Source organism: Elgaria multicarinata, chromosome 19, assembly GCF_023053635.1.
Source record: "Elgaria multicarinata webbii isolate HBS135686 ecotype San Diego chromosome 19, rElgMul1.1.pri, whole genome shotgun sequence".
In the NCBI taxonomy this organism is placed as follows: Eukaryota; Metazoa; Chordata; class Lepidosauria; order Squamata; family Anguidae; genus Elgaria; species Elgaria multicarinata.
In genome coordinates this window covers 19,057,217-19,070,599 of record NC_086189.1, presented here as the reverse complement: position 1 = coordinate 19,070,599, position 13,383 = coordinate 19,057,217, and the positions used below count along the sequence as shown (strand labels likewise).

The following is a 13,383-nucleotide window of genomic DNA, read 5'->3' as shown; positions in this document are numbered from 1 at the left end:
ATCTGTTCCAGGTCTATTTGCTAGGATTGCCTTGCCAGAGTCTGAGGCTCAAAACACGCAAGGTGGCTTTTTAGAGCAGGGAACCGTACCGTTAGCTCACTCGGCACAGCTGGTGTTGTGGAGGAAATGTAGCCCCCAAGCGGCCCAGGACACCTGGAGTCCCGCTCGCTCGCTGCAAGAGAATTGCTCCCCCTGGGCATCACCACCAGACCAGATGATGAAGACCAGACCAAGGGTGAGAAGACGGCTGGAGATTAAAATAGCCACTTTTGGGGTCCTATTTCAAATGCATGCCGGAAACTACAATGAGCAATATTTTCATTTATTTAAATTTTAAAAGGGGGGGATCAGCACCTCCAAAAACAAACATGGATGGTGAGTTTCAGGCCCACTGAGTTGTAGTCCAACACATCTGGAGCGCCCCAGGTTGAGGAAGGCTGGCCTAGGCTTAGATGTGTTGGACATCCTCATCCACAATCCTGTTCACTGGGGATGCTGGGAGTTGTCGTCTCACCCATCTAAGTCTAGAGGGCGCCAGGTTGCGATTTTAAAAAAATCAACCACAAATCGTCCGTCGAATGAGAACTCGGAAACTGCGCGCCGCCGCCGCCGCCGGGTCCTCTCTACCTTTTCGTAGCTCCGTGAGCGGAGCGCGTCACGCTGCGTAGTCCCACCGGCCGCCCCAGGACTTCGAGTCCCGGCAGGCCTCGCGGCCGGGCCGGCCTCCCTCCCTCCCGCACTTCCGGTCGCTTCGCCAGTCGCCCTCAGCGCGTCGGCCGGAGAGGGTCGTTGAGGGGGCGGCGGCGGCGGCAGCGGCGGCGGCCCAGGGGAGAGGCCCGGGCTAGGCGGCGGCGCTGCTGCCGGCGATGCGGCCATGTTCGTGCAGGAGGAGAAGATCTTCGCGGCCAAGGTGCTGCGGCTGCGCATCTGCGCCCTGGACGGCGCCGAGTGGCTGGAGGAGGTGGCCGAGGACACGGCCGTGGAGCGGCTCAAGGAGCGCTGCCTCAAGCACGTAAGGCCCAGGGCCCGAGGCCCGCCCCGAGCAGCCCCAGGGCGCCCAGGCCGGCGCCGGCGCAGCCTCACAACGGCCCTGCCAGGTGGGCCAGGCGGACTGGGCCAGGAGCCACCCAGGGAGCGCCCGTGGCCGAGCCGGGATTCGAACCCGGGGCTCCCCGAGTCCCAGCACGCTTCATCGTTTCCAAATTCCACCTGTGCATATATGCGAGTGTCATGCAAAACCTTCTATCGTGTGAATGACAAAGTGGGGCTCAGGCGATGTTCACGTGTCCATTTATTCCTCCTCTCGGTTGTATCCTCACAACGACCCTGCCAGGTGGGCCAGGCAGAGAGTCAGGCAGCGACTGGGCCCAAAGGCCTGAGCGGGGATTTGAACCCGGGGCTCCCCGAGTCCCAGCTCGCTCTCACACCGCAGGGGTTCATCAGTTCCAAATTCCACCTGTGCATATATGCGAATGTCATGCAAAATCTTCTATCGTGTGAATGATAAAGTGGGGTTCAGGCGATGTTTATGTGTTCATTTATTCTCCGAGGAGGCTTGCACGATCTTCCTCCTCTCGGTTGTATCCTCACAACGACCCTGCCAGGTGGGCCAGGCAGAGAGTCAGGCAGCGACTGGGCCCAAAGTCCTGAGCGGGGATTCGAACCCGGGGCTCCCCGAGTCCCAGCACGCTCTCACACCGCAGGGGTTCATCAGTTCCAAATTCCACCTGTGCATATATGCGAATGTCATGCAAAATCTTCTATCGTGTGAATGATAAAGTGGGGTTCAGGCGATGTTTATGTGTTCATTTATTCTCCGAGGAGGCTTGCGCGATCTTCCTCCTCTCGGTTGTATCCTCACAACGACCCTGCCAGGTGGGCCAGGCAGAGAGTCAGGCAGCGACTGGGCCCAAAGTCCTGAGCGGGGATTCGAACCCGGGGCTCCCCGAGTCCCAGCACGCTCTCACACCGCAGGGGTTCATCAGTTCCAAATTCCACCTGTGCATATATGCGAATGTCATGCAAAATCTTCTATCGTGTGAATGATAAAGTGGGGCTCAGGCGATGTTTATGTGTTCATTTATTCTCCGAGGAGGCTTGCGCGATCTTCCTCCTCTCGGTTGTATCCTCACAGCGACCCGGTGAGGTAGGTGAGGCTGAGAGTCGGTGACCAGCCCCAAAGTCACCCAGTGAGGTTCGCGGTTGGGTGGGGACTCGAATTCAGGTCTCCCAAGTCCCTGTCCAGCCCTAAACACACACCACCTTTTTTGGGGGGAATCAGTGGGCACAGCCCGAATGTTGAGAGGGTGTCATGGGCGCTCTCACAAAATGGCTGCCGTGGTGGCGGGGGCACGTGCTCATTCCTCAAACGGTGGGCGTGGCTGATCACGGAAGGATCCTTTACCATACATCAAATTTGGGAGGTCTAAAGAGAAGTCGCTTGCCCAAGAATCAAAGTCCCAAGGTGGAGGCGGCCATCTGAGCTCCTCCGCCCCACGAACCCAAATCAAGGAGGTGCTGGAGGGCGGCGCTTTGCTTTCCGTGAATAATGCATAAAGAAGTGGAACAAGTTGAACAGGAGGGCTTGTTTTTTCCTACTCTGTAGTAATTCCGCTCTTCCTCCCTCCAGTGTGTACCTGGGAGCCTAGAGGATCCCAAAACCATAACCCACCACAAATTGATCCACGCTGCTTCAGAGAAGGTCTTAACCGACACGAAAACTGTCTTGGAGGAAAACATTCAAGACAGAGGTAAGGGAGCCTTTCCGGATGAAATAGTGTCCAGGTCACCGGTCTGTGTCCTCCAAGGAGGAGCAGTGTTTCGACTTGCCAAGTATGTGCTAGCTTTTGCCCACGTCATGGCTATTTTGACAGACCGCGTTCAACTTGGGGATGAGCGTCCAGGAGACACGATGGGATGGTGCGGGCAGTCAAGCCGTGTGCCCTGTAACACCCCCCCACCCCCCACAGAAAGCCTTCACAGCAATGCAAGCTCTTATTCTGGTGTCTCGTGTGAACTGTGCTGCCCTTCTGCGCAGTGTTTAGAAAATTCCTTGTGAGCATGGAATGGCACAAGACCAAAGGCAGGACCGGCCGTCGGAAGGAGGTGGGATTGCTTCCCCGGCCTCGCCCGCCACTGCCAGAAATGTTGGAGGTCCCGTGCCGACTTTCCCTGTGACGCTATGCATGGCAGGTGTAACGTGTAGACCCGCTTTAATGTTCCTTGGATTATGTCCAGGGTGAACGATCAGATCGGTTATTCGCGAGTCATTTTGTTAAGAGAAACAGTTGCAGGCGTCTTTTCGGATTGGTACTCTAAATATTTAATCTCCCCGTGAAGCCTTGAATTGTGGGTGCAGAATCGTGGTCCCACCTCTCCCCCATTGCCTGGCCACGCCCCCTTCTGGCCACACCCCTCTCCGCCCCCACCCCCACTTCTAAAAAACTGACCTGGCAGTAAGAGCGTTCAGCTGAAATATGTTGGTGTGTTTTTTATTATTTTTCGCCCCGTTCGTTTAGACTTTAGCCCCACCTTTTTGGCCCACCGACTCATCACTTAAATGTGGCCCCCAAGATCTTGCCTCCTTCCAATGATGGCTTGACATAGCAAAAGGCCCCCCTCCCCTGTTACTGTTTCAAGTCAGAAAGTGCTGCGTTCTCCTCTTCCACCCTCTCTCCGCCTTCCTCTCTCTAGATGTTTTGGTGCTGGTAAAGAAAAGAGCCCCCCCGGCCCCTCCCAAGATGGCTGACGTTTCGGCAGAGGAAAAAGTGAGTTCAGGGGAGGGGGGAGGGGGCTGGCAGAAGTGACGGATTCTAATTTTAGCCTCCACTGACCAACTCGAAGGCTGTCTGTGGCTGCTCTGAGTGCCGAGTTCTAAAAGCCGAGCCGGTCTGCTTGCAATGTAACTCCACAGGGAAGAGGACCCGGGCTTTTGTTCCTGGCACCCTCACAGACGCAATCTGCTCGAATGTGGGTGGGGTCGGCACGGGAGCCCTCCCCCTCCGCTGTGGGTCGGCGTGGGATCATTTTGGAGTGGCAAAATGAACCCCTCTGTAGCAGTTCTGCCCTCGTTTTGGTTGGGTTTCTTGGGAGGACTTTAAAATCTGGTTCGCACATAACGCTTACCCACAGTTTATTCAACCTAGGGCTTGTTCTCCTACCCAGGTTTCGTCTGGCAGACGATCAGACTGTGGTTAGTTTCCTCAATCCCTGGATTGCGTGTTCCCCCCGCGCTTCCCTGGCTCACTCCCTGTATCCCAAATGCCTTCGCAGTCCTGTCGTTCTGACATGTAGAGCGGCTGGGTTCTTTTGTTTTTGTACACTTACCTACCGTCTCTGTAGCCTGGCAAAACAAACCATGAACAACCCACAACTGTGGGTTCACACCAGATGGCAACCCATGGCTTAAACAATCCAAGGTTCACAGCCTAATAACAAACCAAGATTCTCCTGATTTGCATGTAACAACAACCCAGAGTATGAATTGAGTATGGGTTGTCTTTGAATCATGGGTTGTTGTTGAATTTGGGTTGACGTTATGTGCGAACCCTGCACTATAGTTTAACTATGGGTTGTTAACCGCAAACAACTTAGAGTTCAAAACCCAACAAGAAAGAATAGCTTCTCTTCCTGGGGTGTTTGCGGTTAACATGCCATTGTCAAACCATAGTGTAGTGTTCGCGCATGACGACAACCCACGATTCAACATTACTTGACCCATACTCTGGGTTGTCGTTGCCTGCGAAGCTGATCTTCCCGTGTGGTGCATGGTTAACAAACCACGGTTTGATACTGCGACTGGTTTCACACATTACGGCAACCCAGAATCCAACAACCCATGAGATAAATAAACCATGGGTTCGCCTTATGTGTGAACCAGGTCTAAGAGTGAGGATTAGGACGTCGCCGTCCCGCAGGAGTATATGTGGTCGTGTTGGGGGCAGGGGCAGTGTCTAGAGCACTTTGAAGAGCAGGTGGGCGTCAGCTGTTCTCCGTCTGGCCCCGTGTCCCTGCGGCCTCTGTGTTGTGCGTGCTGTGCCTATTTTGGGCGCTGTGCATTGGGTCACGCCAGACCTCTTGGGTTCTATGTTTAGCTGAATGCTGGCTGTCTTCCCACCCACCGTGGACTGAGGAGCGGGAGGGTGGGGTGTATGGGCCCAAGAGGGCAGGTATCTCTGGGTACATCTTCTGGGTATAATTTTAACCAAGGTTTTGCATTTGAGGGTTGTTTTTTCTGCGCTTTTCAGACACAGTGGAAAAGGCGGCCTTCTGCAAGCCAGCTGGGCTCAGCTGGAAGGCCGGCTGCCTTGCATTCCTGGCGATCAAAGCATGTTTGGGGGAGGGGGATAGGGCCCCCTCTCCACCAGGGTAGCAGGTGACTCTGGGCTGCCAGCGAGCGTAGCCCAGACTGTCGGCTACTGCAGTGCGCGCTACGTGGGGCTTCCCTTGAAGAATGCCCGGAAGCTTTAATGGGTGCAAAACCAGGCAGCTCGGCTGCTAACCAGTGCGCCGGATCAAGGCCATGTTACACCTAAACATCCATAGGTTTGCGCCCTAAATAGCTGTGTCAACCTTTTCTGTTGCTGTTGAAACATTGCTTTAAAAGGTTTGCCGTTCTGTAAGAGAAAATACTTCCTAAGGCTTTTTTTTTCTTTTTCGAAATGTCGAATGTTTGTCCCAGGCAGGGGGTTGGTCGTGTCTCATCCTAAACAGCACTGGAAGCCCTGCCAGGCCTCCCCTCAACGTTTTTCCCTCGGTTAACTCTGCATTTCTCTAACGAAGGACGTCAGGGAGGGTCTGTCGGTGGAGGGCGCACGCCACGTTCTGACCGGATTTCCTTTCTCATTCAGCGGAAGCAGGAGCAGAAAGCGCCTGACAACGAGGCCATCCTGAAGGCAACCACCAGCCTCCCATCCCACAGTGTGGACCGCAGCGTGGCACACCACAATATGAGGGATGTGAGTCATATGCTTCCCTTCTTGTTCATCTCCCGGAGTTGGAAGGGGTCTTTAGAGGTCATGCAGCCCAGCCCCTTGCTCAGTGCAATGCAGGCGGCAGCTATGGCCTCCCTGACAGATGGCTCTGCCTCTCCCATCCTCGCTGGGGGATTGTGGGAGTTGTAGTCCACCATATCTTGGGTGGGCGGGGAAGGCCGGCCGTGAAAAATACTGTGACGGTCTCCTTTTCCTGCAGTTCCAGACTGAACTTCGCAAGATCTTGGTCTCGCTCATAGAAGTTGCTCAGAAGTTGTTAGCGCTGAATCCCGATGCGGTTGAACTTTTTAAGAAGGCCAACGGTACGGAGGAGTTTTCTCCTGCTTTTGAGAGTCACGCTTCTGCCGTGGCCTCTTTAAGTCTGTATTCCCAACTACTCCTCCTCCTGTGCAAGACCTGGGCGGGTGGATCAGGAGGCGGGAGCATTCCCAGGGCCACTCTGGAAAGGAGCGAGACCTGGAGACGTTTGGCCCCGTCGCCTTCCTTGTCCGGAGCGTGATGGCAGCGGGGCATCTGCAGGCATCCGACTCAACACAAGCCCCGTGAATTCACACATTGGCGTCTTTGGTTGTCCCCCGCCCCTGCCCTTTCTCAGTTGGAGAAGAAGGTGTCTCCAGTGGCTAGACCCGCACAGATCTGGATGTGCTGCTGCCTGCGGGGGCTTCCATCTCAGTCTGATCTGGAAGGAGGCATCCGTGCTTTGGCCTCCCACTTAGACTACTGCAATGCGTTCTCTGAAGGGCTACCCTTGAAGACCGCCTGGGGGGCTGAATTGCTGCCAAACGCGCCTGGCTAGGCTGCTAACCAGTGCATCTGAGCTGCTGCGTTTCAGCTCTTGTCCTGAATCGGGTTCAACACCCTTGGCATACTGTTGGTTCCTCTAGGCAAGTCCCATCTGCTCTGACCTGGGTCCCTCTGACTCAGGGACCGGAATGTGGGTTTCACACGGGTTAAAGAATGAAGATTAGAACAGACAGCTTTACTGTTTTCCAGCTCTTGCAAACGCCCCCCCCCTTTTTTTTTAAGATGGCCACGACCTAACACAAAGTCTCACAACGCTCCACAAATGCTCCCTGTCTCGGGCAAGGGGCTCCCAGGAGCCACCGCTTGGTCTTTCTGCTGCTCCCTCTCCTTCAGTTATCATGACCTGTGAACGAGGAACACCGGGTCATCTGTCCCCAGACAAGCCGCGGCTAGTTACTCTGGCTTCTCCGGGAAGAGACAAGCTACAGCTCCCGAATCTCATGCTCTGATTAAAAAACCCCGGGTAGAAGTTTGTGACTTGCCCTGTAGGATTCTGGTTTACAGTGACGTGTGAATGCAGCAGGTATCTTGAAAATCAAGGGCCGTTCTCCCAAATTCTCTCCCATTCTTAAAGGTTGAAATGCACCTGGTGAGGCAGCAAGAATCTGAAGTGAAAACATGCTGGTGCTGTTGGTGTCTTCGGTGCCTTTTCCCTTTGGCCCCTTCTGCCTTCAACCCCGCTCACATTGGAACGCAGCCCCCCCCCCCCCCCCGAGAACAGAATGCGGCCCTCGGGCTGAAAGGGTGTCGAACACACCCGCACACCCACACACCTGTGCTCAACCCATCGCACCCTGATCTAATCCGGCCCTTTTCGTCTCTAGCCATGTTGGATGAAGACGAGGACGACCGGGTGGACGAAATCGCCTTGCGCCAGCTGACTGAGATGGGATTTCCGGAAAGCAGAGCCAACAAAGCCCTTCGCTTAAACCAGTAGGTATCGTTGACGCACGTCTCTGGGGAGGGACGTCGTTTGCCTGTGACATGAAATTGTCCGTCTACGAACGATTTATAACCCCCTCCTTCGGATTTTAATTTTTCCCATTGTATGATGTATGGATAGGCGTAAACCTGGTGTGTGTGTTTTTTAATTTCCACATTGCCAACGTCTTGTCGCTGTTTTTGCAAGTCTTGTGGCCGGGGGCAGGGAGGTGCCACGCCTGCGTGCCTGCCTGCATACAGAGCCACGCGTGGGCAGATTTTCTGCCGTCCAGTAGCATCGCCTTGCATGTTCTGGTGCGAGGCCGTTTCTCTGCTCTGTTTTTGTCTAGACCAGAGGCGGGGAACCTCTTAATTCGGTTTCAGAGAAGCTCTCATTCCTCCCGCCCCCCGCATGGAAACCAGCTGTTGATTGGTGGTTGGGGGAAAGGGGGCGGAGTCGGGCAGTGGGTGTGGCTTTGACCCCTTGGCCTGAGTTTCCCCCCGCTCCGTGGTCTAGACGTGGGTGCCGCTCATTGGCGTGTCCGGCCTTCCTCATGCAGCATGTCCGTGACTCAGGCCATGGAGTGGCTGATTGAGCATGCCGACGACCCAGCCGTGGATGCCCCGTTGCCGGGCCAGGTCACGCTGGACAGCGTGGCGGTACCGGGGCCCTCTGCCCTCGCCCCCACCCAGGCCGCCACCGGGGCCAGCCTGGAAGCGAGCCGAGAAGAGCCAAAGGACGAGCTGACTGAAATCTTCAAGAAGATCCGGAGGAAAAGAGAGTTTCGTCCAGATCCACGGGTACCGTGTGTGTATATGTGTGTTTGTGCGTGTGTGTGTGTGCGTGCGTGCGCTTGTGTGTGCATGGAATAAGTATCTCGGTGGTGGGGTACACAGCTGTACTCGAAGGTCTCCTGATGCTGCTAGAAATGTTCCCCAAATCAGGATTGGGCAGCTTTAAGAGGCCTCTGCACCTGCTCCCTGTGGCGTCACCCCCAAATGTATGTGTGCTTTTAAACGACGTCCGGAGCGGCTACAGACTGCCCAAAGAGTCAAAATTGGCGTGTTTTTCAAGCTGATTTTTGGCCTTTTTAGTGGTCTAGTAGCGGCATTAAAAGGGTCCAAATGGCCGCTCCCGGCTTTTCTTTTTTAACGCCCTTGCCCTAAATGCCCTGCTTGCATTTCCATAGCGGCTGCTTTTGTAGAAGTCGTTGCCTCTCGTCCTTTGTGTGTCCCGAGGTTGTTGTTTTTGTGTGTGTGTGTGTGTGTGTGTGTGTTCTTCTCGGGCCTCCTCTATTGGTCCAAGAATGAGAAGCGGCTTTAGATTTCACTGAAAGCGTTGTGTGTCTGCTTAAGTCCCTCGTTGAAATCAGGGTGGGTGGAGGGAGTTTAACAGAATAAGAGTGGGGCCTGAGAGGACATCCAGGCATAGTGATGGATATCAGATTGCCCAGAGCACAAAGAGAAGCGCAAGATGAGGAAGGGAGCCAGGAAACCTGATCAGCTGCAGCAAGATCAACGGCCTGAGCTTCGGAACTAGGGAGAGAACGAGGAGGCCTGCAATGAAACCCTCTGAATGTGTCTTCCGTCCAGGACGAGACGGCCGCTTAAGCTTCTCTTCGCAGCCTGTCTGTCTCTAAACCTCAAAATCAGAGACCCCCGAGGCACCGATTCTGGCTTTCCGTGTCTCTGCCCCAGGGAAGGCGGCCTCCGCTCCCCTCCCACGCGCCCGAGGTTTTGCTCTGCCCAAGACTCAGCCACGTAGCTCAGGGTCTCTCCTAGGACTGTGAACAAACGGCCCCGTGTGTTGCAGACTCTGGAGGGGGTGGGCTTGCCGGAGAACCTGCCCCCGAGGCCCGTGCTGCTTGTAAGAGGCTCTGCGGTTCTGGTTTCAGGCCGTCATCGCTTTGATGGAGATGGGCTTTGACGAGCGGGAGGTGGTGGACGCGCTCCGGGTGAACAACAACCAACAAAACGCAGCGGTGAGGACCCTCGGTTGGCCGCGCCTCCTTTGCTTCGGTTCTGTTTGCGAGCCCAATGGGTATCGTTACAGGTTCACCATTTTCATTGAACTTTTCCCCCCGGCGCCCAACAGCTCTTCCTTTGTTTGCATGCAGCCTTCAGACCTCCTGAGGGATTGCCTCTCTCTAACGTTTCTGCCTTTTCCCTCTGGACTCGCTGCAGTGCGAATGGCTGCTGGGAGACCGGAAGCCCACGCCGGAGGACTTGGACAAGGGCATTGACCCGACCAGCCCTCTTTTCCAAGCCATCCTAGAAAACCCAGTGGTACAATTGGGTCTGACGAATCCCAAAACACTTCTCGGTAAGTTCCGTCGCTCCCTGAGAAACCTTACACAGCAGGCGTGCGGAGCCCCAAGTGTCTCTGGGCCGAAACTGGCCTGCCGGGGTTCGCCAAATGGCCACGCCCCTTCCCCGAGCCCCACCTCCTTCCCCCCCCCCAAAAGCCACTCATTTGCTGGCTTTCTCCCCCCCGGCTCCTAAATGTAGAAGCTCGAAATGCCTCTCCGAGGGCTTTGTTACTAGCAGTGAGAACCTTAAACTAAAATATCCTGGGGTTTTTGGCTCACCCCTTTTGCCCCCCAAAGTATTTGCATTTATTCCCCCCTCTCTCCACTGGAATGCTCCCCTCCCCACCCCGAGATTCTCTCTCAATTCTGCCCTAAAACTGAAAGAAGTTGGACGCCCCTGCTGCCTGTGTGTGTTTGCACCAAAGGAGCCTTAAACCACTGCAATATCAGAGCCCTACTGAACAGAGCTACTGTTGGTTTGCAAAGCAGGCGCGGGCACGTTGGGATCTAAAGCTGGCGCTTGCGACGATTAAACTACGCGGCGTTTGCGGCCCATTCCGACACATAAAGGAACCTGCAGCCGGTCAAGCTGATGGCTGTGTCTGTCCCTCGTCGGAAAAGGGCAGACAGAATCGGTTTAAACTCTCCGCTGAGGGAGGAGGAAACAGGTGCATTCATGCCGGGCGTTGTCGTCATTAATGCAGTATATTCTCTCCGCCTTCTTTTCGCCGGCAGCCTTTGAAGATATGCTTGAAAACCCTTTAAACAGCACTCAGTGGATGAACGACCCCGAAACCGGGCCTGTCATGTTGCAAATTTCTCGAATCTTCCAGACACTGAACCGCACATAGAAAGCGGCAAATCTCCCGGCCGTGCCATTTTCGGACTCTCTTTTTCGCTCGCGTCTTCTAAGGGAACCGGAGACACCAGTTGCTGAGAGAGAAATCGTGTGACGGGTCCTTTTCTTTTCTCAGCATATTTTTTTCTTTGAGGGAGGGTAGATGTGACACAGACTTTACTTTTCGTTTGCAGTTCTGGCTTTACACGCTGTGTGACTTTATTATTATTTTTGTGTGTGTTAGCGGAAGGCGGTTTGAAGACATAGGTGTGTTTTTCTTTCCGTGCAAGTGTTTCTGTAGAAACGGCAAACGGCGCGTCCAAATGCAGGGGAAAATAAGCCTTTTACAACTATTTAAGAATCTGATCATTGGTGAAAGGACATCATCCCTGTTTTTGATGTTCCGGCTAAATACAGACGTCCCCCAGTGGCCGTTGACTTGTCCACAACACAAACCCCAAGAGAAGGTTTACGTGGGGAGTCAAGGGAACGTTGACCTGTCCTTTATTGAGTTCTGAAATACAGAAGGCTTTTTCAACTGACGGTTTGGAAACTCTGTTTTTGTTAAAGGTGGGTAGATGGGAAGAGAGCGAATGGCGTTTTCCAGCCCCATTTTCCGGCTCGTCTTGCGTTAAGACCATATTTCCCCAGCCTTTCTTTGGGTGAGTGGGCATATTTGCAGTTTTAAAGGTCTCTTGGGCTGCCATGGGGGCCGGGAGCGAGGGTGCTTGTGCATTCATAACATGGCTGCCCTGGCTGGTCACTGAACTGCCTTTTCCCCAGAAGGCAAAAAAAGGGGAGGCTGAAGGAAAAGACGCCGAAATAAGTAGTTGCAGTTCTGGAATTCCTTCGCCAGCTGAAAGCGAAAGGAGCCCCAAAGGCAGATCTTAAGTTTAAGGAGCCCGTTATTCCGTGTCCTGCACTCAGGGCCAGGATCTCTTCTCAATCCTTCCAGAGTGCAGGACACGGAATAATGGGCTCAAGTTACAGGAGTCAGATCAGGACAAACTTCCTGACTGTTAGAGCAGTACGACCATGGAACTAGTGACCTAGGGAGGTGGTGGGCTCTCCCACACTAGAGGCCTTCAAGAGGCAGCTGGACAGCCATCTGTCAGGGATGCCTTAGAGTGGATTCCTGCATTGAGCAGGGGGTTGGCCTCTATGATTCTATCCCTCCCGTAGGACATCTGGAACATATCAAAAGATCCACGCCTGCAAATCGTCATTGATGCTAGAAACGGGTCCTCTCTTTCTATTGACTATAAATGGCCTTGCTTGAGAGAACGCTTCCTTTGGGCAGCACCCTCGCCACAGAAGCAAAGGCCGTATGGAGTTGGAGTGAAACAGTTTAAAGTTCGTGCGCATGGCCAAGAAGGGGAAAAGGGAAGCTCCGCCCTTGATGATGATGATGATAACTTACTGCATTTTTATACCGCCCAATAGCTGAAGCTCCCTGGGCGGTTCACAAAAACTAAAACCATTCAAAGTATAAAACAAACAGTATAAAAACATGATATAAAATACACATTAAAAATTGATTAAAAACATACCATACATGATGAAAACACCTTTAAAACATCCTGATAACATTCTAAAATTCCACTGGCTAGGCCTGCCGGAAGAGATCAGTCTTTATTGCTTTTTTAAATGCTAAAAGACTGTCAAGTTGACGAATCTCCTCCGGCAGGCCGTTCCACAGTCTGGGAGCAGCAGAAGAGAAGGTCCTCTGGGTAATACCTGTTAGCCTAGTTTAGGCTGACTGAAGGAAGTTCTTCCCAGAGGACCTGAGTGTGCGGGGCGGATTGTACGGGAGAAGGCGATCCCGCAGTTAGGGCTTTAAAGGTGATAACCAACACTTTAGACTTTGCTCGGAAACTAATCGGCAGCCAGTGAAGAGATTTTAAGACTGGTGTGATGTGGTCACCGCTAGGTGTACCAGTGCCCAGCTTGGCTGCCATATTTTGGACTAGTTGAAGTTTCTGGACTAGGCACAGAGGTAGCCCTATGTAGAGCGCATTGCAGAAGTCGAGCCTCAAAGTTCCCAGCGCGTGCACGACCGTCTTTAGGTCTTCCGACTCTAGGAAAGGGCACTGCTAGCGTATCAGCCGAAGCTGATAGGAGGCACTCCTGGCCGTCGCATCCATCTGGGCTGTCATTTGGAGCGACGGATCCAGGAGCACCCCCAATCTGCGAACGCATGCAAACTCTGCACGTGGGGTGGGGTGGAGGGGCCTGTCAGGGCCAGCGTGATCAGCCCAGCAGGGCCCCACCGACAGCCCCGCCCCCCCGGAGTTGCTGCTCCTCTTCCCCACTGCAACCTGCTTGTTCACCTGCCTTTGGCCGTGGCCCAGACAACCGTGGTGGTGAGGAGGAGACATCACAGCCTCCTGGCTCCCTGCCTGCCAAGCAAGCGGGGGATCCATGATGAGGAAAAGGAGGGGGAGCAGGAGGGAGGAGACCCGTCGAAGGTGATGTTCCAAGGGCCCTCATACACCTCTGTTTTAAGCTGCCAATGAGC

The 13,383-nt window shown here is 54.1% G+C and overlaps 1 protein-coding gene across 1 annotated transcript; it reads left to right on the top strand.

Annotated features, from left to right (window-relative positions):
- The first annotated feature begins 818 nt into the window (after window positions 1–818).
- UBAC1 (UBA domain containing 1) lies at window positions 819–11,407 on the top strand. Its single transcript, XM_063144849.1, has 10 exons — window positions 819–1,012; window positions 2,630–2,750; window positions 3,694–3,767; window positions 5,850–5,957; window positions 6,193–6,295; window positions 7,622–7,730; window positions 8,279–8,519; window positions 9,614–9,700; window positions 9,903–10,041; window positions 10,763–11,407. Exons 1-10 carry the CDS (start codon window positions 875–877, stop codon window positions 10,876–10,878), a joined length of 1,236 nt encoding a protein of 411 aa, XP_063000919.1. The 5' UTR covers window positions 819–874; the 3' UTR covers window positions 10,879–11,407.
- The last annotated feature ends 1,976 nt before the right edge of the window (window positions 11,408–13,383 follow it).

What these genes read in the sequence shown, in the direction of transcription:
- UBAC1 (XM_063144849.1), top strand. Translation starts at nt 875, where the DNA reads ATGTTCGTGCAGGAGGAGAAGATCTTCGCGGCCAAGGTGCTGCGGCTG. An exon ending in ACTTTTTAAGAAGGCCAACG is followed by an intron (nt 6,296 to 7,621) that starts GTACGGAGGAGT and finishes TTTCGTCTCTAG; the next exon opens with CCATGTTGGATGAAGACGAG. An exon ending in ACAACCAACAAAACGCAGCG is followed by an intron (nt 9,701 to 9,902) that starts GTGAGGACCCTC and finishes GACTCGCTGCAG; the next exon opens with TGCGAATGGCTGCTGGGAGA.